The sequence below is a fragment of the Xenopus tropicalis genome, chromosome 5 (genome assembly GCF_000004195.4).
Source record: "Xenopus tropicalis strain Nigerian chromosome 5, UCB_Xtro_10.0, whole genome shotgun sequence".
In the NCBI taxonomy this organism is placed as follows: Eukaryota; Metazoa; Chordata; class Amphibia; order Anura; family Pipidae; genus Xenopus; species Xenopus tropicalis.
In genome coordinates this window covers 95,699,842-95,726,234 of record NC_030681.2, presented here as the reverse complement: position 1 = coordinate 95,726,234, position 26,393 = coordinate 95,699,842, and the positions used below count along the sequence as shown (strand labels likewise).

The 26,393-nt window shown below is 36.1% G+C and overlaps 1 protein-coding gene across 1 annotated transcript; it reads right to left on the bottom strand.

The window, feature by feature from the left end:
* Positions 1-414: 414 nt before the first annotated feature.
* Positions 415-25,975, bottom strand: LOC100497103 (collagen alpha-1(IX) chain). The gene is made up of 27 exons (XM_002934860.4): positions 25,836-25,975; positions 23,060-23,157; positions 22,849-22,969; positions 21,261-21,648; positions 20,543-20,620; positions 18,431-18,526; positions 18,280-18,333; positions 15,808-15,861; positions 15,680-15,733; positions 15,421-15,474; positions 14,673-14,726; positions 14,135-14,188; positions 13,236-13,289; positions 11,471-11,524; positions 11,311-11,355; positions 10,749-10,802; positions 10,075-10,128; positions 9,192-9,245; positions 7,339-7,410; positions 6,772-6,807; positions 4,526-4,570; positions 3,724-3,756; positions 3,506-3,652; positions 2,579-2,755; positions 1,971-2,061; positions 1,637-1,714; positions 415-1,487 (listed from the first exon to the last, which is right to left on the bottom strand). Exons 2-27 carry the CDS (start codon positions 23,130-23,132, stop codon positions 1,321-1,323), a joined length of 2,241 nt encoding a protein of 746 aa, XP_002934906.3. The 5' UTR covers positions 23,133-23,157; positions 25,836-25,975; the 3' UTR covers positions 415-1,320.
* Positions 25,976-26,393: the final 418 nt, after the last annotated feature.

Here is a 26,393-nt window from a genome sequence, read left to right as displayed (position 1 = left end):
ACTCTATACACAACCCTTATTTTTGCATCTTCAAGATACTTTTTTTCACGTTTGTGTGGCTCACCAGCCCTATTTCAATCTGAGTGTGACTCATGAGTAAAAAAGGTTGGGAGCCCCTGTGTATACCCAGGGTGCTTGGTACTAGCAGGAGTGGGGTTGAGCAATGTAGTGGCTCAGAGCGCTCAGCAGGTCATTTGCAATATGTAGGAATGTCAGGCTGCAGTCAGTGCACTTGGGCTGCAGTTTAACACACCACCCTGTTAATTTGTATTAGTATGACCTGTCATTACCAAGTGTACCAATCAATAATACTGTTCATAGCTTTTAATACTGATAAATCACGCAGGCCAGAATTATTATGATGACACCTGGAGTGAAAAATATCCCATACATTTTTATTTACCAGCTACTAAATTGTTTTTATTGCTTTATTTGACATCAAAAAATACATTTAAATTGTATTTCTTTAAAAACAACATAATCCCATGACATTGTATTAGGGAGGCTGGTATTGGTTACTGGAAACAGCTAACCATGATTCTGAAAGCATGCTCATTTGGTTTCTCTTTCAATAAATAATATGGGATCTTTTATTTAGCATCGCCAGAATCAAAAACTACAAATGATCAGACATGACATATTAATTTGCTCACTTTAGCAGATTTAAGGGAAACACATTTTTAGGAAAACATCACAGTGATTGTTTTGGAGACTTCTAAAAAGTAAATGGGGAGCTGGTGGTGTCTTTTGCAGTGTCAATATATGTGTAAAAAGTCAAATGATCTCTACAAAAGTTCTGATTTGTTTGTTTATTGTAGTATCTTGAATTCTTGTAATAGCTCTATCTCGGATCAGAAACTATCTGAGGTATTTTATAGAGGGTGAATATAAATACAGTGACTAACATAATGACAAAAAAACATGTATTAACTGAAATAGTGAAATGGTTGAGTTGTAATGGCATTGTTTATATTGAAATCAATTTCTAAGAAGTAAACATCAAACAGTTTCCAGCAGTGATGTCCAGAGGAAAATAAGCAATAACTAATCACCTAACATCAGCATGGTCTCTAAAGTAAGAAGTCACACTAAGCCATACACACGTAACCACACATAGTTCTCCTATACACACACACAGACAACACACATGACACAGAGAAAACTAGACTGAGCTACTTCTGGTCCTGTTTAAGGGTATACTCTAAGCAGAAGGACAACACTGGATGTTATCCATGTACCAGGTGAGATAATGGAGTGAACTGATTACTTGTTCATATAAAAACACTGTATTTAATTGAAGAACAATATCAGTTCAGTGCTTTATGGTCTCTGTTGTCCCTCGCTTGATTGACATCCTGCTGTGCTACACAGACCTGGTGGCCCACGGAGACCTGCATTACCTCTTAGCCCAAGTTGGCCCCTGTGGCCTCTAGGGCCCATTAAACCAGGCTGTCCGTCAAATGCTAGTCCAGGCTTGCCTCTGTCACCTAAAGTAAAAGTTAAGAAAATTAGGGAAGGCTCCAATGAAATAAGCAAAAGCATATTCTCTGAATCCATATCCTGTAGCTAGAGTTGCCACCTCACCCATTTCATACCGGCCACATATTAAATACACATCCTGCATGACCTGCATTACCTCTAGGTCCTTGATCCCCCTCAAATCCAACTAGGCCATATCCCCTTGGTCCTTTGTCTCCTTTATTTCCAGGTTCACCTGTATAATGTAAACAAAAATCCTAATTATAATATCATACAGTTGTATCATTGTACTTGATCTTCATATTAATTTAATTGCCACTGAGCATATATAGCTAATGCTTTTTCTATATTTTAGCCTATCAGCTATCCATCATCACCTGCTTCCTTTTGGGTTTTTGTTCATTCCAAGTTACTCTCTTGGTAGCACCAGACACATTGCTTGTGTGTATATGAGTCTTTCTGTGATTTTAGTTTTATACTGTACAAGTTACCTTTTTCTCCTTGTTTTCCTGGATCTCCTGCTTCACCATAAAATCCCTCTGGTCCAGTTTCACCTTCCAGCCCATTCAGTCCAGGTTTACCCTATTTTTGCAATTTAAAACATTTTATGCTGCAGTACTATTCACAAGAATCTGCTGTATTAAGCCAACCAATAGCATGTTACATTAAACAGAGTTTAGTGACAAGGTTACTGGTCATGGCAGCTAACATTGCTTTTAAATTTTTTCTCTGTAATAATAAAACAGTGCCTTGTACTTGATTCCAACTAAGATATAATTAATCCTTATTGGAGGAAAAACAATCCTATTGGGTTTATTTTATGTTTATATTATTTTATAGTAATAATATAATAATAATAGTTAAGGTAAAGTGATCCAAATTACAGAAAGACGCTTTATCCCGAAAACCCGAGATCCCGAACATTCTGGAATAGAATAGATCCCATACCTGTATTATCAGCTAGTGTCTTCCCACCCCCCCCCTATATTTGCTTGCATGTTATCTCAATACTGTACTACTACTACTGCTACCATTCATTCACTTTCTTTTCTATTTTACCTGTCAAATTATGTGCATCCAGTTTTTTAGTTACACTTACTTGTTTCCCTGGAGGTCCAGGCAATCCTACTGGCCCTGGTGCTCCCATGGGTACTTCACCATACAACGGGCAAGCACTGGAACATTGTCGCCTTACAGCTTGTGCATATGAAGACATTTGTTCAAGAACAATCTTTCTGCAAACTTCTATTACACGAGAAGCTGGAAAAGACGGCCCCTTTAAGCAGAGAAAGCAAGTCAATTTAGGGTTATTTTCAAGATTGTTAATGCAATGTTACCAACTGATGCATTTTCTGCTAGAGCTGCAGTCTCATACAGAATAGGGATGAGGGAATTTTCTCACCAGGCATCGATTCGCTGAGAAATTCTGCAATTTGCCATTGGTAATTTTTTTTCACAAAACTGCTAAGCAAATTTGCTGCTACAAAAAATGTGAATAGTGAGGAAAAAGTCACGGTCGTGGCAAAAAAAAGTTGTGATTGCGTCAACTACACCATGGTCGCATCAAAAAGTCATGGTTGCTTCAGAAAATTGCAGCCATAACAAAAAGTTGTGCGGTAGGCGCATTTCATGAATTTCACAAATTTTTCTGCAGTTTTGCAAATTTTTTAGAGAACCGGAACTGAACACATTCGCTCATCACTAATAAAGAACAATGATATTAATTATTGCTATATTTTCTTTGAAAATGCTGTTTTGCTTTAATAACAGTCCCTTTCTAATACGCTTGTGCATAGCCAAAGATGCTTTTTAATGCAGCCAATTATACTAGCTTTGGCTGAATTAAGTAGTTTTTCAATTATGCACAAAGTATATATTTGTGTTTTTCTTGTGTTTTTTAGTGGTTTCGGAAACTATTCCATTTAAAAGTTTTGGTGAAATACCCTAATGCTTTGAAAAATGTCATATCGCTCTTTTTTCTGAGTCTTGCAGTTATAAGGAATACTGTACATAAATGAAGACTTACTTTGGAACCCAAAGGTCCAATCTCTCCAGGAATGCCAGGATCACCAGACTCTCCTTGTTCACCTTGTCTCCCACGAGCTCCAACTTCTCCTGGTGGCCCTCTTTTACCCTGAAGTCCTTCAGGGCCTCGTGGGCCTATGTCACCAGCCTAAAAATGCATTTATTTGTTAATATAATCTACTTGGGACATCATTATATAACTAGTTCACTTAAACTTACATTTCCTTTTGGCCCCTTTGATCCTTTCTCGCCCTAAAAGTAAATAAAGAAAAAATTTTGTAGCAGAGACAGAAGTCTTTTTAAATTCCAAATCTGCACCTCTGAGCATCTTCAAATTATTAGTACAGTATTGTGGGATACTTTAAAAAACTGGTTAATTATAATTTGTAAAAATAATATCAGGGATGGTGCAGTGATTGCGGATAAGAAAAATGTCCTCACCCAAACATGATTTTTGCATAGAGCAGCTTTTCAATATTAATTGATGTCAAATGTTTTCTAAATTTATAGTCATAACTCCTAACATCAGCTTTCATATTGGAGTCAAAACTCTATTGCTTTCCTCTATGAAGCTGCAATTTTTTATCCTTGCTACTTCACTTATAATTTTATTACTATTTCAGTCTTTCAGTTAAACTACTGCCTTGTTGCTATGATAAATTGGAGCCTAGCAACCAGTAACATGTTGAAATTGCAAATTGGAGTGCTGCTGAATAAAAAGCTAAATAATTAAAAACAATTGAAGACCAACTGCAAATTAAAACTTTATTGACCCTTTTTTTCACTGTACAAAAAACAGTTTTTGGGTAGAGGACCTCTTTAATTAATGAATGTGCTAAAAAAAATATTACATTTCCCATTTTTCTATAAAAACATTCTGTACAAAAAGTCATACTAGTAGCTTAGAATAAATGGGTAGGCCTACATTTTGTAGAAACTACTACTCTTTTAAGACAAATTTAATAAAGCAAAATTTGAATTGCATTTTAAAATGATACAAAAGCTTGACTAATAATTTTACCTTCTCTCCTTCCTTGCCCTTAATTCCTTGGACTCCAGTACTGCCCTAAAGAGAAAAATTGAAAAACATAGCAAAACTAAAGCAACACATGATAACAAATCCATCTGTATTTTTGGATTAGAAAATTGTGTATGGATATTTTTGTATTCAAATATTTTGTGCGATTGTTTGTTGCAAAGGGCCTAAATTAGGGGTAGAAGACAGAAGGCCTAGAGTCCCCCCCCACCATTGCACCTATGATGGAAAATTCCCCCAAACCCACAGTGCAGGAGTTTAGAGAAAGGTCAGATCTTCTTGAGGACTCTGGTTTAGTGCTTTTTCCCCATGCACAAGGTACAGATAGGTGGTCTTTAGAAGCCCAAGCATATTGTTGTGTATTATCTCTTAACCCACAGGGGAAGGATGGGTTTTGATGATATGTAATTAGATTAATGGTGTTCATGAACTCTTGGTCCTTTGTAGTTAAATGATCTAACCATGAAAATGTCCAAATTAATGGACATTTCTAATATTGATGGTTAAAAAGTAAATATAGTGCTAAGCTCGCATGTCATTGTATCAGCACTTACATATTTTCATCTCTTGATAAAGTGAGCCTACATTTTACAGTTGTTAAAAAACACCAAACACATAACAACTTCATTTTGAACTTAATTGATTGTGCATTATAGAAGATATACTGCGTGAATGCACCAGTGCATTAAACTACTCTTCTAAACATAGAAGGGATGTGCTTAAAGAGATACTGACACCAGAAATGAAACCTTTTTTTACATCTGTCATAACACTGTCTTTGCGTGCTATTTATAATTTTGCCATAAAAGTATTTGTCAAAGCTTTTACATTCCCTATCTGATGCCCCATGTTCCTCTATGAGGGGGCGGCCATATTTGTCCAGCAGGGGGCCATTAGCATTAGAAGCTATAACTGATAGGCTGAGAAGGGACAGTCAGGCTGGCAAAACAGTCAGGTTTTGGGATTTCAAGTAACAATTACTTACAAAAGCAAGCCTATCAGCAACAAATGATCAACACGACTTATAGGCAACTTTTTATGTAGATTCATATTTTAAAAAGTAGTTTTTTCGTGTCAGTATCACTTTAATAAAGATATGCTTCAGGCTGGGCTGTAGTCCCACCCATCTGTTTCACTTCCTGCTTTCTCTTTTTTCCAGGCTGTGCAGGGGAACTGGTGTCACTCAGCACAATGCCTGTAGAATAGCAAGCTATGTGGACCTTCTAGGGAAATAAAGCCTCTCTTTGCTTGTGTTACTACAGAGCTGTGATTGGCTATCCCCCTCCTACTGTGTTTCTGGCAGGGACTGTTAAGACACACCTTATTTGAAACATGGACATAGCAGATCTATATGTAGCCTCCACAAAGGGGCCCGAGTGAAAGATGACACATATATTATTCATCATTGCCTTAAAATTAGGGAGATTTTCAGTGATGTTATATGTCTCCTTTAAATGCTATTAAAAGAAAAAGTGAAATTCTTCTTTAGGGTAGCTCCCTCGCTTGCATATATTGTGATTTTCATTTTTTATTTTCTTATATCGATACATTTTATATATAGATACTTTTTAATTTTCTTTTTTTTTATTTGTAGCATATACTTTATTATTTCAGATTTTAGTAGTCATAGGGCAAGGTGTTATGCTGTGGAACCTTTCTTTGGAAGCATTTAGAAGAGGTGTATAGTACTGCAGGCATAGCAGATGAAATAAAAAATATGGAGATATCTTTATAACACTTTGATGCACTGTGGAAAACAGTATATATAGTGGGGGATTTGATGCACGTTGCTGAAATAATATCTTCTTGTCAGATTGTTGGAATACCTTGAATCACATGATACTTTCTTAGTGGAACTGTGCATAATATGACCTAATTTGGGGGACAACTTTGTCAAGTTATGCACTATGGCTGATATGTCATTTTGGGATGTTATGATTTACTAGGGATTTGTCCAATTTGTAATGCAATTGTTTGAAAAGCATTTTGAAGTATATGTGCACCTTGTGATGACAAAAGGGTGAATGTAATGCACTAAATAGTATGTGGTGCACTCTAGGATGTCTTGAAGGACATTTATAAACCATACAATGGGTCTCTGTCTGGAAAATTATATTTTTGGAACAATTTAAATCAGGGCAAGACCTTTATCTGCTTTATAAATGCACACAAACTGCTGTACAAATGGGTTTGTAACCCCTGAATTAAACAACAGATTTAACTGAAAATACCTTTGGTCCTGGGGCACCAGGGAGACCAACATGACCCTGTTAAAACACATAGATAAATTAATATTTTATACATACATTTTATAGAAATATTTATTTTTATAGAATGTACCATATGTACAGTATGACTTGTATGTATGACAGTATTACCAGATCTAACATTTCATCTTGCTTCTCACTTGCGGTATAATATACACAGCTACAGTGATCTCAAGATCTACAGTTAGTTTACTGCATTATTGAAGGCAAAACAATCCTATTGGGTTTATTTAATGATTAAAAGATTTTTTAGTAGGTATGTTGATCTAAATTATGGAAAGAGCCCCTTGCCTGGAAAACCCCAGGTTCCAATCATTCTGGATAATAAGTCCTATACCTGGGAGAGATCTGTTATACAGAATGCTTGGAATCTGGGGTTTTTCCAGATAAGGGGTTGTTCTGTAATTTGAATCATAATACCTTAAGTCTACTAATCATCATTTAAAAGGATAATAAGGATTTTGTCCAAAAGTTCCAACAATGGTTTTAAAGGCCAAGAATTGAATACAGTCAAAACAGAAATAAACTTACAGCCTCACCAGGTGGCCCAATAAATCCAGGCCTGCCAGGTTGTCCAGCTTCACCTTTAGGACCTGGAGGTCCCTGTGGAAGACAAAACATAAACCCTGAATATTAAGTCCGAACAGCCTAAATAATGGATATCTGAAAAAACACATTTTTAAATCTAATATGCCCATTTTGTTTTCCATATATCCAGAAATATTCTGTATGATTACTTTTTAAAATAAGTCAAAGGATACCGGACCAGGGTAATTCCCTTTATAATTCATGGAACCATTTCCAAATATAGCCCTAAAAACTAGTTATTCTAAGCAATATAAGCAGAAGGAGAACCTAAAGAATAAAAAATAAATATTGATTGAAAGAAAATGTAAGTCTAAGCAACTTTCCATTATAACTTTCCATTGCTAAACTAAGCGGGGAAAGAACTGTTTAGTTTAATTTGATTTTTCCATTATTTAAAAATGTTTCAAGTTCACATGTAATATCTAAAGGATCACATTCCCTTGTCACTTTTGATCATCTATGCAATCTTATGAAAACAGTTTATTTATCTACCACATAAGTCCCTTGAAAATGTGTGTATAGACTTATACAGTATGTCTGACTCTCAGAAGCAGATTTCTGTCCAAGAAACTGTATAATAGTATAATATAATAGTATAATAGTATAATATAAGGTGTACCCTGTGTCTAGGTGCTTTAACAAGTTATCCTATAGCACAGTGCTGTCCAACTTCTACGGTGCCGAGGGCCGGAATTTCTCTAGCATACATGGTGGAGGGCCGCTAATGGAAGCCAGTTTTGACCACTCCCCTTTTTGAAACCACACCCACTTCAAACCACACCTATTTTATCACAATGGTGGTAGCACAGCAAAATCCCAAATGCTTGGTCCTTACTGTGGGGATATCAACCATTATTCATATGTGAAAGAATTATGTCATATTAAGATATACCCTTAAATTCCATATGCCTCCTCCTCCCCTGTGGATAGCAGAGCAACCCCCAGTACATAATTATACACCTTAGGGACCATTTAATGGCTATTTCCAACTGCTAACAAACTCCCACAGCAAACCCCTGCCAGGTTCACCTCCCACAAGCAGCATAGGGCAAGCAGAGTATGGCACACACAGGCAGCATTCTGCCTGTCCTATGCTGTCTGTGTGTGCCATACTCTGCTTGTCCTACCCTGCCTGTGTGTGCCATACTCTGCCTGCCCTACCCTGACTGTGTGTGCCTTACTCTGCCTGCCCTACCCTGACTGTGTGTGCCTTACTCTGCCTGCCCTACCCTGACTGTGTGTGCCATACTCTACCTGCCCTATGCTGGCTGTATGTGCCATACTCTGCCTTCCCTATGCTGCCTCTGTGTGCCATACTCTGCCTGCCCTACCCTGCCTGCGTGTGCCTTACTCTGCCTGCCCTACCCTGACTGTGTGTGCCATACTCTACCTGCCCTATGCTGGCTGTATGTGCCATACTCTGCCTACAGTACCTATGTCTGAGGTGTGAAGAAGTGAACAATGGGAGTGATTACAGTCTGAGTCTGAGGTGTGAACACAGGTAAAAACACAGGGGATTACATTTTTAAACAATACAGAGGGATTACAGCCTGAATCTGAGGTGAGAACCATGCAGGGGGCCAGTTAATGTCAGTACTGATACCATTTAATGCTTACTCAAAGGTAAGCCATCAAAGCAGCCAGACAGGTGGGGGGCCACACAGAGGGGGGTCGCGGGCCGCCAGTTGGACAGCACTGCTATAGCACGTACTATACTATTAAAGAAACATAATATGTGCATCTTTAGAATTATTAAATACTTTTAACTTAATGTTGAACACATTGTCCATACTCACAGGTCTTCCTCGCTGACCCTCAGGCCCTCGCTCTCCAATCATTCCTTTCTCCCCCTAAAAATAAAAAAATGTTATACTAAAATCAAAATAGCATATCATAATTAGATACTAAATATGTCAAGTTCTTCATGAAATCTGTGCAAATATTAAGACATCTAAATATACTTTTTATGTCTCATTATGTGTTAGAACTTGAGTGCATTTATCATTAGTATAATTATAAAATGACATAGCTTTCACAAAATGTACATTCGGGAGATTAAGTTGAAATATATTGAGCAAGAGACCCTTATGCTAGGGCTCATAACCCAAGTCTAGTTAATACAAAATGAAATCTTTAATTATTTCAAGAGAAAAATAAAACGTGAAAGATTATAAAGCTAAGAAGGTGTTCAGAGCAGCTGCTTGAGCCTGCAATGCCAGTACTGTAATGCTGACTGCTTATCAATAGTATTGGGAGTGTGAGACAAGATGCTGCGGTATTATAAACTACATAAGGACTGTAAAGTGGTGCAAGGGTTCTAACAAACAAACACAGGGTTGAGATTCATGGTATCATGATCTATAAAATAGTAAAATGGTAACTGTATTATTAGGGAGTTTAATAAGGCTCCCTGAGGAGGCATTAATAAGAAACATTAATGACAGAATGCTAGGAGAGAGTAACACAACAGAAAGGGCAACAATTTGGGGAAAGATGCATTCCCCTGTACCTCCAGCCCAGAAATAATAGTAAATTTCACACCTACTTGTTGTGGCTTTATGTATATAATGTCTAATTAATTTATATTTTAACTTTACCTGATATTGATAGCAACTGTACATACAATTGTTTAATCTGTGCGTAACATTCATTAATTATACAAAGTTTTCCTTTTTATACCTTTTCTCCCAAAACTCCAGTTTTGCCTCCACGTCCTTGACGCCCTTGATATGCCTAGAATTTGAAGATATGTTATTGTTCTTCGATAATTTTCAAATCAAAACAGTTGCTTAAAAATGCAAAGGTAGAAGCATAGTTTAATTAAAAATGTAATGTTAAGCGTTACATTTTGCTAAGCATTGCAGGTGGTTGTTGAATCTTTCAAGCTAATTTAGTGTCTAGAGTATTTTGGCCAGAAATCAGTCGGCATCTTCCATTTAAGTAAAGACAGTCAGCACAGCCACATTTAGGTACTTCTCCACTGGCTGAGAAAGCCGCAGTTGAATATACGCCCTATGAGTTATGTGCCTTAAGTGAAACATTGGTTATATTTAGCTGTAATAGATTTGGATATTGTCTCAGCTGCAGTAGAAGCAATCTCATTATTAGCTTGTTTCATTGGTATCTCTAATTTAGGTTTCACATGGCCAAACTTAAAAATAGATTTGTCAGTGCACAATAAGCTCAAAAATGTAAATGTGTTTAGTTTACTAAACTGCCTTTTTATCTCTAATATCCTATACCATTATACCTAATATCTATAGTAAAAAGAAGTCAAATTTCACCCTCCACAATGACCAAATTTCGGAAGCTGTAAAATATCAATGTCAGTCTTGTGTTAGAAGAGTTCTTACTTCAATTCCATCATCAGCATCTCTTCCAGGTAAACCAGGGTCTCCAACTATTCCCTGTAACAGATAAAGGTTTATGACGGAAATCAATAATTTCAGAATTATTATTCTGCCCTTAAGCTTTAAGCTAAGCCTTATTTCAGGCTTCCAAAAATGTGGAGATTTCTGCTGTATGTTGTTCCAAAACAGTAAATGGTAACTGATTGGTAACTGCTGAATAATCACCCATTGCAAAGGTGTATGCAGCTCCTATTTTTGTTGTTTAAACCAGTTATGAATACATTTTTTGAGTTGGAGGAAAGGCGAGTCCTTTTTTCTTGTCTTTGAGCTGTAGAAAGATGACTTGCCTACATGGTTTTAATTTGCCATCTATCTATAACATTTATAAAAGGTAAGGAAGCCACAGCTAAATCTTTGACTACAAATGGGAACTTGAAGCCAAAATATTTAACACTATATTATATCATAGGCTAGATTATGAATGTAATCTCAGGGGTGAGAGTGGAACGTTAATCCAGGTTACATTCTGCTGAATTTTTGCAGTAAACTGTGAATTTTTTCATACCTGTGGACCTTGTGATCCCCTTCTCCCCTGTTGACCAGGCACACCCTAAAAAGCAAAGAATATTTCAGTTGGATGCTTTCATGCATCTTAAATCAATAAATGTTCACAGTTATACTAAAAACAATAAGAATAAGGCTATATTGTCAGCCATATTACTTACTGGCATGCCTTTTAAGCCAACAATTCCAGGTTCACCTGGGTCACCAACAAGTCCCTGAAAATAAATAAAACAGTGAGTTTTTCTTACAAAATATTGCCAAAATCCCTGCCTTTCTTTCACAAGTAACAGCTGCTCACACATGCTCTCATCCTATACTGCCTAGACTACTGTAACCTGTTACTAACTGGACTTCCTATCGCCCGTCTCTCCCCCCTGCAGTCTGAATTAAACTCTGCTGCCAGAATTCCCCTCCTCTCATCCAAGATAGTATAAACCCCTCCCCTGCAGAATTATTATGGCATGTCATTAAACAAAGTATAACATTTTATAACCTTCAAAACCCTTAATATCTCTGCACCTCACTATATCTTTTCTCTTGTGTCTTCATGCATTCCTGACCAATTCTTCCGCTCCTCCCAAGAGCTTCATTTTGGTTGCATAATGTTACTACTGCTATTCCTGCTTTAAACCTTTCTACCTTGCTGCCCCTTCCATTTGGAATGCCTTCCCAGAATTCCTTTGGAGAGAATACACCCTCTTAAAGCACTTGCATAACATCTAAACTAAGAAATGGCACTTACAGTATATGGCAGTGCCACCCAATGTAACCTGCAGCGTCCACTTATTTGTGACTGTAAATTACCCACTCACTTAGACTGTAATGTCTATGGGACAGGGACCTCCTTCCTCTTGTTTCTTTGACACTTCATCTTTAATGCAACTGTTTTGTATTTTTTTGTATTTATTATTGTAATGATCCCTATTTGTTCTATTGTTAAATTGTTCTGCTGTACAGTGCTGTAAAAACATAGCATGTTCTTTACCGACCCCTTCCCTTCAGTATACAGTTGGATTCCTTTGCCTGCCCCTGTGGGAGTTAATGGATTCTCATGTGGCACCCAAGTAGCTGAGGGTCAGGATCAATGACAAAGGTGACCGTTATAGGCATAGAAGAATGCCTAGGCAGGAATCCAGATACTTCCCTGGCATTTTGGTTTGCCACACATGACAATTTCTCCCTCAAATATGTGATGTCCAGTGTTAGCAAATCCAACTGGACCAAAAGTATTAGTAACAGAATCAATATTACTGTAGACAGTTATATTGTGAGATAATTTGCAATTTCTCCTCATTTTTTATTATTGTTGTTTTGGAATCATTTAGCTTACTGTTTAGTAGCTCTCAGGTTGGGAATTTCTAGCTATCTGGTTGCTAAGGGTACAATTTACCCTAGCAACCAGGCATTGGTCGAACTAACAGACTGAAAGATGGATAATAAAATAATAAAAAGTAACAATAAAAACAAAATCATATGCTCGGTGAGCAATAGCTTTTTTACTTCTCAACATTTAAAACTGTAAGTTTCAAAGAAAACAAATAATTCAAAAACTACAAAAAATGAAGACCAATTAAAAGGTTGCTAAGAATATATTTTATAGCCTACTAGACTGGGAACTATACATTATAAAAAAAAATGAATGAAAGAGGTTTATTCTGGATTCTATAGATGCAAAATTAAAATACTGAAGTAAATTACAGTACCAACATTTTTAATGGATGAATTTTGCAAAATGCATTAGCTGGCCTCAGTAAACCAACATTTAGAAGACAACCTAGTTGAAATTATCCACATAAAATATCCTGGGGCGATTCTTTACTTGTATTTTATGGATTTTTCGTATTTTTAGTTTTTTTTACTTATATTTTTATACTTATATTTGTTGCTGTACATAACAGCTAGAATACAATTAGTGATATCTGATACCTTTTTCCCTTGTCTGCCGCGGGGTCCATCCTTTCCTCTGAAGCCCTCATCACCCTGTAATTAACCATTTAAGCATTTAACATAAAGGAAAATGTATAGGTATATGATAAAGATATTTCATTCCAGAAGTATATGCAAAGTTATTTCTGTATACAACACAATGGTGCATTAGTTTTAATGCATATTTGTCTTCCACTGGTAAGATTTTCTCATTGACTCAATAATAACAAATCATGAAATTACAGAGGGACCACACAGCAGTACACACTATACAGCAAGTGATTACAGCTACTTCAGATTTGCTCTTTAAGCAAATACAAAGGATTAAGATGTATCTAAACCTCAGAAACCTAAAAAATATGGAATGTACTTTTTGAAAGATGAATACTATCTTCAGTAAGACTAGCTGTGCAAGAAATACCTTGCACTCTCTCTGAATTTAAATTAGACATAATTGTCATAAATTACTTGTTACAGAGTAGTAGCTTTCCTAGACAGAGCCTGGGCAAGAGCTATGAAGCTTTCCACATTTAATATAACAATTAAAACAAGGTCTTGGCATGTTTAAACATTTATAGTTGCCCAGTAATCTGTGCCTTAGAACTGGCCTTTAGTGGTTGGCACAAAAAGCCATGCAGGCAGCTCTGTCATACAAATGATACTGTAAACTTTATAACAGAAATCACCCTTTTAGATTAGCCTCATTTTCCCTTTGTAGCTGTGGATGGCAGAACAGATAAGCTTATAAGTGTTTAAGTAGATGAGTTCTTGCTGTACTAGAAAGCATCTCCACGTAGTAATTGTTTGAGAATTGCCATTTTTCTTCATTTAAATGGTTAGGGTTGTAATTTAACTTTATTGACAAATTTGCATTTAGTGAAAGGATATCCACAGCTCACCTTCACTCCTCTGAATCCTGCGATTCCTTCAGGTCCAGTCTCTCCTTCTTGTCCCTAAAATGGAAACCAGGGACAACTATGTTGTGCATATTTGTATGAAAAATGTATCATTAAGCACATATATTCCAGCTTATGCTAGAAGATTAATCATTGTCAGAGTATTAGAATCATTTCTTTCTTTGTTCTGTATAAACCAGCCTCTCAGTGGCTATTTAACAAAAAATAATCATTTCATTTTCTTTCTAGTTTTCTACATTAGTTGTTTCTATGGAAATTATGGATTAGGAAGATCGCTATCTGTTTAGGGGGACACATGTTTCTTCCAATGCAATAAATATCGTGCACAAGATATACTGTACTCTGATTAGTGCTCTGGGATTCAGAATTAAGCACTGAAACCCCAATTTTACACAAACTAATTGGCATTTTACATACAAATTCTAACACAACACAGATAAATAGTAATTGTATGCCCCTTAGAACATGACTCATATTTACATTTATTTATTTACGTTTATATTTATTTATTTTTGCTTACCTTATCTGCTTTTTGCCCAGTTGGCCCCCTGATTCCTGGTGGGCCTGCCACCCCCTATAATAACAAATATACATGTAACAAATATATTGTATATTGATATTTACCAAAAACAAGAAAAATCTTCCTCAACAACCTACTTTTCCATATACAACCTTCCCAAAAAGTATCCTATCTGAATTCCCCATGAAAAACCTTCTAACCAACCAATAATCTCCTTGAAAATACTTACCCCCCCCCCCCAAAAAAAAGTCAACTTCAGCAAAAACAAATATTTGTGATAATGTGTCTCCATAAATAATTTGTTCTGGATCCATTAAGTTATTTCCACCCAGTATTGTCTGCCAGCAGTAGACAAACCAAATACAAAACAAAAAAATAAACACCAAACTGTAAACACAGAACAGAATGTGCTAATAAATCAAGTAAACCATATTTAGAAAAACCTATGGACCCATGCTTTATTAATTGAGTGTAAGAGCCACCAGTAACACTAAAACCCAAGTGAGTTCTGGTCCCAAAATCCCAAAGCATTGTACTAGTATGGCTGATATCTGCAAATTACACTGCAAAGCAAGCTCAAGAGAAGCTTGGGTTACACATGTACTCCCAGCATCAGAAGTGCTTTTATTTGTCCAGACAAATGCTTCATTAATTAAATTGAGGGACACACTTTAAGGGACATATTTCCACAGTTTAAACTGCACAGAATTGGTCCAATACAGAAAATGTATAGTTATATTTTACTTACTTTAAAACCATCTGCCCCTGGTAATCCCTTGAAGCCTGGATCCCCACGATCACCCTTTGAAACAAGATGTTATTTTCTTAGCTGAATTCACATACCATTTGATTAAATTTAAATTGAATGAGTCATTTGTTAATACTAAACATCGGTCATCCAATAAAACCTTGAGTCTTTTGTATGAAAATAAAACTAAAAGAATATCAGGAACGGATCAGAAATATGGGGTTCTGAGTCATTTTATAATATTTTATATAATACATACCCTTTCACCATAAAGGCCCCGTGCTCCTTTCTCCCCTTTAATTCCTTTTTCCCCCTAGAACACAACATAGTGTTATTCGGATCAATGTATTACACACAAAAGCATAACTTTTTTGACAAAATGCTTACTTTTAGTCCAGGGTCCCCGATCCGGCCATAAGCTCCTGAGTTACCTCTAGGTCCCTATTCAGAAAACAAGGCATGTTTAGCACTTGAATGTCCTTAAGAAAACCCCATTAAGGGCAAAGACAGGGCTTCCACAGCCATGTCACTTGATCACACATTGCAGCTGAAGGGCAGGCTAGACTGAATTCTAATAGATTGACAATGTTATATAAGTGAAAGCTGATGTAAATTGCTGGCTTCACACTACGGGGCACATTTACTAATCCACGAATGTCCGAAAAGCGCCCGAATGCGTTTTTTTCGTAATGATCGGTATTTTGTGATTTTTTCGTAAATTGTTGTGACCTTTTCGTAGCCGTTATGACTTTTTTGTAGCCGTCGCGCAGAGTACGAAAGTTTCGGATTCATTCAAGCTTCAGTATCGTGACTTTCCTTGGGCCAGGTTGGAGCTGCAGAGTGCCATTGAGTCCTATGGGAGGCTTCCAAAATCATGCAAAGTCTGAAAGGTTTGCCCGCCGTTTACGAGCGCTCAATACGAAAAAGTTGCGACAATGTACGAGCAAATCGTAACGGCTACAAAAAAGTCGCGACAATTTACGAAAAAGTCGTAACGGCAACGAAAAAATCACAAAAAATACGAAAAAGTCGCAAAATGTTCGTTTCCAATCCGATTTTTTCCCATTCGGATTCGTGGATTAGTAAATGTGCCCCTAGATGTTAAGCATCCTGAGACACAAGTAGGGAAGTGATGTCAGACGAAGCTAACATGGGAGCTGCTGTCTTAAACAAAGAGCGTGAGATTCTAGGGCTGTTTACTCAGGTATGGTAAAGCATTCTACAGAATAAATATAGCATTCTAGCTTGTATTATTGTAACTAGTCAATTGGCAATTAACTGCCTCAGTAGCTTTCATTTATCCTTCAAGAACAAGAGGTTGGATCATCCAGTGAAATAACATTTTACAGAACTGAGACATGGAGTTCATCAACTCCATTTCCAAATAGTTGATAGATGGGGAGGTGACAGAATTAAAAATCTTTTTTTTTTTTTTTAAAAGCACAATGGATTGATGGGGCAAAATATAAACCACTGGGCTCAATTAATTGATTATGAATTAAGTTCCATTAATAGATAAAATTGGAGATCTGGTGTCAGAGGTTTTTATTAAGTTAATTATTCCTTTATTCCAGGTATGATTCAACAGTAAAAAAAACTTGAGACAGCGTTAGATAAGTAAGATGTGATTTTGCTTGTTCACAGGCAGATGTCAGTGTGAGGAAAGATATCTAATGGGATGTGCTACTTTATGATTTTTCAGCTTGATAAAGCGCCCTAGTGGCTAGAAACATTGCTTCGGTGTGATGCCATAATGTTGCAAATAAAAGCCTTTCACTTTGATCAAACGTTGTGAATTACAGTGGGGCTCATTTATAATTCACACAGCGCAGAATCATTTGCACAGTGAACAATATTTGCCCTTCCCATGTTTATATTTCTAAAGCTGAACAAGATTGGTGCATTTAATGTTGAAATTCTTAATTCGCAGTGCGATTTTCCTTTTAAGTTTTTCAAATATGGCATAATCATATTTATGAGTACACTCTGCATCAAAATTACGCCACATCTTTGTTGACATCAAAAATATAACAGATTTTGCAAACTGCGAATTTATAATCGTAAAGTGAAAATCAGCACTAAATTCACGCACAACAAACACACACAGAGCCAATGCTCACGCAAACCTACAGTAAATCTTATTTGCAAGCCATATGTACATTTTTGTGCGCAATGCACATTTTACGCAAAAACACATTTAACCATTTCGGCAAAAATATGCACAAAACAACCATATGCGAAAAAATATGCGCTGCACAAACTTTATAATAACCCCCGGTGTGTGAGAACTGTAAGATGTTTACTAGGTGAGGAACTAAGATACTGTTTGGACTTTGTGTGATGAAACCAATTAAAATATATATTCTCTAAGTTAGAGTAATGGGCATAATGTTTGAGTCCATCAGTGATTCTATAGGTGTCTGAATACTGAGGTGGAGAAGGCTGAGACAGCAAAAGGGTTTGAAAATGTTATCAGTTAGTTTCTCTCTGTGCTATATTGATCTGATCCATACAAAGCTACCAATAGTTTTTTTCACACAGTTTAAGGGCTTTTTATGATAAAAACATATAAAAGACTATTTAAACATTTGCCCCACATTTAACAATACACAAAAAACAGTTTAATATAAGGATTTGGTGCAGATTTGTCTTTAATACTCACCCATCCCTATTCTATTGCCTAGACATGGAAATCCCCAACACATTGGGAAATCTGACTATACAGACATATCTCCATATGTTAATGATTGTTAATGAGTAATTGTTACTGAGTTAACATGTTAATGTCGTTAATGAGTAATTTCTTCCGATTCAACTAATTAACAAAATATGATAAAGAATTATTTCAAAGAACATTACCAAATTTCCTATTCTACCAGGTTCTCCTTGATTTCCCTCAGGTCCTTTCTGACCCTAAAAAACAATTGAAAATCAGTTTAAATAAAAGAAGTCTGACATTTAACTTTTTAAGTCTTTATTTTATTGACATGGTTGATTTTCCGTAAATTACCTTTGGACCTGTTGCCCCTAGGCGACCTATAAATCCATGGGAGCATTTACATCTCGGAGGACTTCCACCAATACCCATCTCTGCTGCGCCTCCACACTGAAAGATAAAAGCACTAGGTGTATAGGCAGAATAATGCTGTATAAAGAAATCTGACTCTATATTTTCAAATATGTTGTATATTCTGAGGGACAAACATTCTCAGTTGATGTTATACTGTATATCATGTGACCCAAGGAAAAGTGACAGAGCAGTACATTGTTATCATAGTGTAGGATTTTTAGTTAACTACTACAATGTTGTATTTCTTTTTTTCTTTTCATTTGCTGATCTGCTGTTAAAGGAGAAGGAAAGGTTCAGTCACTGGGGGTTGCCAAATATTATCACTTACCTGATACTCTGGGTCTGTGCTCCTAATAGCAGCAAAGTATATCAGCCCAGCATACTTTTTAGCAGGCACCAGAGAGTGATCCTCTTCTTCTAGTTCTTCTCTTTCTTCAGTGGCGTTTGGATGACATGTACACAGTAGTGTAAAAAAGACGTCTTTTTTGTTAAAGTTAGGCTTTTTACCCTACTGCACATGTGCACCCACATAAAGATGGAAGAAGCCGGAAGACAAACGCTTTTTGGTGCTTACTGTGAAGCACCCAGGCCAGGGGAATATATACTGTATATATGATTTAAAAAAAATCCATCCAAAACACCAGCAGTCTGTAAATCTTCAAATGTACTGTAAACATTCAGAAACCCCAAAAAAGAAAAATATGGACCAATTGCTTTAGAATACCACTACCTACATTATACTAGAAATATTATTTTAAGGGGAATTTCCCTTTAATGGTTACTATACAATTTCTACCCACATCTGACTTATATTTAAATAATTATAATTTAAATATGATTTTCTTTTTCACTTTAATAATAAAACAGTACCTTGTACTTGATGGTAACTAAGCTGCAAAAGTCCAAGTTGGTTGCAAAAAATGTAATCTCCTTTATTTGTTATCCCTCCATTTCATTTTTACTGCTTCTCTTAATTATTAATTTATCTCCTTTACTAATTTTAACATTGCCTCTTCACCTTCCTTTTCTGTCCTTTGCAATTTGCTCCTCTATTTTTGTGTTACCATGTACCTTTCTATCCCTCACACTACATGTTTTGCCCCTTTTCCCAAAATGTACAACTTTCTCCACCTCTACTCACATTTCTTGTGATTTTAATTTCCCCTATCCCACCCTCACACTATGAACTATTCTCTTTAATCCCTGACATGACATATACTTCTGCTTTCCCATTTCTATCTAATGCTTTTCTATTTCTACTTTCTACTTCTGCCCTGTCCCCACAAAGGCCACTTAGTTGTGTTACTGTAGAAATCAACAAGGTGAACTTTTGCCCAAGTCCATGTCTGGAGAAGAGGGCACATTGGGAAAACGTTGGACTAGACATTACTAATTCACAAAATTGTGTCCTCAGTAATCAAGCACCCTAGGCAGAAGTCTCATCCTTCTATCCCTAGTTGTGACCCTGCTCAGCCCAGAGCACACTGAGCAAGTGCAGTGCCAATGGTATTTAAAAGATGAGCTAGCAAGACCCAAGATAGGAAGCTCCTGATGCCATGGATCATTTCTGATATTAAGTTGCTGTACCCATGACTGGTCCAGTAAGTTCAGTATATAACATAGCTTTTCTAGCCATATTGATTTTTGCAAAAAGACTTTTGTACATACATATGAACTGCTGTACTTTGCCTGAATTCTCCTTCCTTCCCATATGAAACAATTGTTAATGGGCCAGTAACTCAAAACTGGGAAGTAGTACATTGGTCGAACATACCATTATCACATACAGTGTTTGTAACAAACTTTACTCTAAAGCAGAAGCCCTGATATTTGTTGCAATGTTTTTGTTATCAGCTCTACTGGGTAGTGCATATTCAAAAAGTCCTTGAGCCCATGGTTTTGCTGTGCTCTGCACATCATGCTAATTGAAAAATCCAGCACAACTTACAGAGCACAGTACAGTGGAACACGGGTAGTGCTGTATTTATGGTGGATGTGTAAGAATCTGCATTTGTGGGTGCTATTGGCGGGGCAGGGTGCAACATTGCTTACCTGATTAGACAACTCACAACATTCTTCAGATGTAGCTTTTTCTGGATCACAGTGTATTTCAAGCTTTTGGAGGTCAATCTGTAAAGGTTGGACATGCCTGTGGTTAATTTAATCATGCAAGTAGTAGCGATAATAATAATGCCAAGCTGGGGCAGACTAAACAGAATCAAGTATCAATTTTTTCACTATATTCTTATAAACTAGTTGCACGTGTTATTTTAAATATTTAACCCAGCTCTTATAGTATATTATAAATATCAGTATTTCTAAATAGGTTCTGCATTATGCCACATAACTAAAAAAAATCAGTGCAAAATATAATTGCTGCAAAGGTTCCTGACATCACTGCAACAAGCCTTCTCATTATTTGTATTACTCCCTAGATATACCACTCTTGGAGCATATTGCCTCCATAGTCTGAAGGAGTCTATAGACAGCCATGTTACCTGTAGCCTTTAGCATATAGTTTTAGGATACATAATGACAATAAAAGTTCAATCATGCTTTATAAAATGATCTCTGTGTGGATTGTGAGAAGGCCAGATAGCCAACAATTATACTGCTAGCTCCCAAGCTGATATCCCCCTGCACAAGCAATCATTGGATTGAAATTCCAATAAAGCAAGGGGATGCAGTAGCATTTATAAATGAAAATGTTTTCTGGAGACACATGTTAAATATAACACATCCAAAAGCATCACTACCTGTTGGTACTTACCAATGAGGCATCTGTGTCTCTTTTAATCAGTGACTTCCACTTGTTGCTTTTATTGTTTTTGGGTTCTATCATGGCCACTGTGCTGACATCTTGGCAGTCTAAAATTACTTTGGCTTCATTGCCTTTCACGCTCAATGACAATTTATGCCAGTTGCCATCAAGAAGATTGTTTACATTGATGAATGACTTGAAGAATAGAGTTTTTTCTGGTGTTGTGTAGAAAAAAATCAAAGACTTGGTATCATTATGGAACTGAAGCCCGACTTTTTGTTTTTCATTGGAATCTATAATTTGCCATAAATTCATAACAGCTGTAGGTGCATCTGCCAGTATCTTAAAGGTTGTAAGAATGGAATAATCTGACGGCAATCCATCTGAAGGGAAAGAGCTACAAAAGAAGAAATTGGTTGAAACTTTGGGAAAAAACTTGCAAAAATTATTTTTTATATATATTTTTTTGTATTTGTACAGTACTGCCAATTATTTACATGACCTGCCAATTTTGACATCCCATAATGTATGTAAGATCTTGTCTGCTTTCTGTTTTAGGGTTATATATCACTGCTTCTATAATGGGTACTATGAATAAGCCAGAAATATATCTAAAACATTGGCACCTGATGAATAAGCACCCCCTCTTGAAATGTTATGTGGCTTTAGCATGATAAAAGGTTAGGGAGTAATCCCCATTGGATTGGCTTTGTGTGCCAGTAGCCCTTCTTCTGACTGATACTTTGGAGGGAGTGCTGTCTCCAAGAACACTGAGCACCAAGCATATAGTTCAGAGGTTGGGGTGTGCACATAGTATTTCTTCTTATCTGGGATCATAAATATAGGTTATATTTGTTTATATATGGGTAGCAGAATGATATTGTATGTTAAGATAATTGTGACTTTTTTTCCTACCATAGATGTAGAAATCTTTAGTTACAAGGTCAAACACTCTTCTTTTGCCTACCACTAGTTCAAGCGCTTGTCCCCCTACCACAGGTACATCTTGTACCATTATAAAATCCTCTACCTCCACTCCTCCTCAACACAAACTATCATGTACGCACATTTACTCATTTGCACTGCCTGGAGAGGCGCAAGAGGAACAAAGGGGCTGGTCACAGCACTGCATCTAATGTAAAGTGGCCCAGTTTGTGCACCTAGCCTGTACAACAAGAATGATGTTTAGGGGGATTTAAAGCCAAAATATGCATTCATCTAAACTTACTCAGAGTGGTACTCTGATCACTTTTGCATCCTATATGTGTTTGCGCAGCAGTGCCATGTTGGGACAAGACTTTACTTTATAATGCCAGTGCTGTGCTATCTATCCTGCTGTCTTCCTCCTGGGAATATAATTTAATAAGGTGTTAAATAGTACCAGCGTCTTCACACATAGTGACCAAATCAGATCTTTGCTTTTATTTTGTAATTCTGTATAAATTGATCAAAACTGATTGCTTGCCAGTGGCAACTGCACATGTGGAACTTAGCACTTACAATAGTAAATCAGTCCCTATGTCAAAGATGCCTCTGTGTGTAATAACTGCAGAAATATTGTTTCAGTTGTATCTTTATATTTTGAATAGGCACATACCTCCCCTTCTTTAACTGAATTGCAGGGTTCACACGGAATGCAGTGAGATCGGGATTTGAACCAATAACTATATTCTCATTGGTGGCTGTTGATAATCGAAGTTCTTGAAGTATGTCAAAGACTGAGAATAAAAAGAAATATTTTAGATATTTTCTATGAAAACTAAGCTAGAAGCATTTCTGTAACTTTAGTATCAAGTTGTCAGACTCACCAGGATATGCGGGTTCTTGGCATTGTGAGTAACAGAATATAGTCAAGAATGTGATAAGAAGTTGGAGTTTCATTTTAGCAATTTGAAGCAAAATAAACCTAGAAAGATTCATTTTGAGAGTTATTTGAGTTGTCTGTAATAATACAAGTCCAACAAAAAGATAAAGGTGCTATTAAAGAGCAACTAAAGACCTATGATTTAACATTTTTTAGTATAGTAATTTTTTATATCATAATAATTTATTTAGGGTTAGTATTTAAGTATTTGCAACATTCACAAGGCCACAATGTTACCAAGAAATTGAAAATGAAACACTGTATAAACATTATCATAGATAAACACTACTTCATGTTGTTGTCAAAATGTGTCAAACATGTAAACCCTTTAGTCATAATAATATACAGGTATGGGACCTGTTATCCAGAGTGCCCAGGACCTGGGGTTTCCTGGATAAGGGGTCTTTCTGGAATTTGGATCTGCATACTTTGTCTACTAAAAAGTTATTTAAACATGAATGAAACCCAATAGGATTGTTTTGCCTCAAATAAGGATTAATTACATGTTAGTTGGCATCAAGTACAAGGTTCTGTTTTATTATTACAGAGAGAAGGGAAATACTTTTAAAACATTTGAAATATTTGACTAAAATGGAGTCTATGGGAGATAGCCTTCCCATAATTCGGAGCTTTCTGTATAACAGGTTTCTGGAAGTAATTTTTAAAACAATTTGTTACTATAGCCTTTGTATTCTACTCTTTCTGCTCCATATAGATAATGGTAGTCTATGTTTAAACAAGCAAGAACCCTTATGTAGTCTGCCTGGCGTGTATCATTTATTGGTCCCTGCGCTCAGGGCTCTGCAGGTTGAACATGGCTGCTGAATCAGAAAAGAAGCACATTGGACTTTTGTTATCTGACATCAGTACAGTGGGAACATTGCCATTAATCAGCTTTACAACAAAGATTTAGGAGCAGGGAATCTATACAATTCACTACTCAATCTGTGATGGAATTGTAATCACACTGATTAGATTAACATGGTAATTTGTTTAAATACAAAGGCTAATGTGATTGACCAAAATTATTATTTATGTCTTTTCTTTGCAATGTGCTAAATACTCACTTTGAACACAGAATGTGCATTAAAAGTAATTAAGTAATTTTTAATAATTAAGTAATTTTTTAATCTAGTAATAATTACTAGACCAAACTGCACCTCCACAAATGATTCAGCTGATTACCAAATCATGGCCCTGATTTATGTATTACAAAGTTAGCCTGAGGACTGAGGGAGAGCCACAGGGTGTATATTTGACACAATAAATATTATCTTTGTAAAGTATTACATAATATGCTCTGCAGTGAATTCCACTGACTCAATAGCAGAATTTAGTTGGTCATTTTGATCAATAAGGTTTTCTATTCAAACAAAATTTGTTCAGTATCCATCAACGAACAATGAGCTGTTAGAATTTGCTTTGCTTTTCCTATTCTCACTGAAGCAAATACCTGCACTGGATTTCCCTCCCACAGTTTGCTGTGAAGCACTTCTGGAATATTTGACAGGCAAATGTTAGATTTAGTTGTTATTTTCTCAGGATCTGCTCAGTTTGCTTTTTAGAAAGGTTAACACACTATTCACTTCAGGGGCCAACAACATGATTTGTATCTTATTCTTTTTTGCTGATTTAAAAGAATATTTAAAGGTAAGGAAAATATTGCAGTAACAAATAATCAAGTCATGTTTGATGGAATACTGACAAATCTCAATAACCTAAAATTTAAACAAAAGCAGGATTAAGAACATTATTCTAATCTATATATGCACAGTTAATTATATTAAACATTCCGCAAATAAACAAGAACATTGCTTATTACTGATACCAACTTGAAAGAGAAAGAAATGCATGTAAAAAGTATTAGTAGGGAAAACAGAATTAGCTATACAGGTTATCTGGGATCTGTTATCTAGACATCTCCAAATTATGGGAAGGCCATCTGCCATAGACTCCATTATAAGAAAATAATACACATTTTTAAAAAATTATTTCTTTTTTCTCTGTAATAATAGAACAGCACCTTGTATTTGATATAATATATAATTAATCCTTATTGGAGGCAAAACAATCCTATTGGATTTATTAAACATTGAAATGATTTTCTATTAGATGTTCAATTAAAATTACAGAAAGAGCCCTTATCTGGAAAACCCCAAGTCCCGGGTATTCTAGATAGCAGGTTCCATACAAGAGTTTTCTACCTATGCTTAATAACCATGGTTATTTCCATGGTGCCAAATTCTCAGTGTAATTATAAGTATTGTACCTATTACAGAGTTGTATAATAAATACTGCCTTGGGTTGATTAAATAACAGCTAGATAACCTGTGGTTTTAAGCAATGGGACATTTATGGTTCTGCAGGTATAAAAACCAATTAAGTATATAAAATCTTTTGATCAAAAAATCAAAAAAAATGCCTTAAATTTGTTTTGAGAAACTTCAGTCCTGGAACTACAGAAACAATTAAAACATTTGATTTTCATCTTCACAGGGCACAAAATGACCCCTAACACAATTTCCATTTGTTGTGTTAAACACTGCACAGCAGTTTTATAGCAGCAATGCAATGCTTTTGCCACACAGAATGCTGAATTTATAAAATCAGTATCTGTATAGAATGATTGTAGAATTTCTGTTACACTACATAAAATGCAACAGTTATTGTAGAATAGTATTTATGCTTAAAATAAAAAAGCAAATGAAGCAATTGCTTACCGTTCATAATCTGAGAGGGGAGATGCAAAGCTTGCAACTGTTAAGAGTCAGTTTTGGACACTTGAGTAAAAGACCAAGAAGAGAGGAGTCAGTCAGATGGGCAGAGTGTTTGCTTCATACTTGAAAGTTCTACTTGTCTGTGTTCAGCAGATGCACCTCTGGTGCCTGGGGGCTCTACTTTCTTTCATTGGTGGAATGTGCTTTCTCTGTCATTTGATTGGTCTCTATTTCCAAGTTTTCTGACATCTCTCTGAGAACTGTCAGTTTTATTGGTGCACAGTAGTGGTGTGGCTGTGTTGCTTTTTGCATGAAAATGATTAAATTCTATGAATATAATTATTGGTGAAGGTGATTAAAATTTAAAAGAGGCGTTAGAGTTAAAAATCAGAACTAACTTAAGGTGCGTTTATCTTCTGCCTTGTTGTAGCTGCATCTTAATATGAATGCCTTGCTTGAAACCCTTGACTTTGTAAAAATATTAGTTATAATAACTGTTGCTGCATTAAATACAGATGGCAATATGCCATGTATATAAGATATGTATAAAGTATATTTATT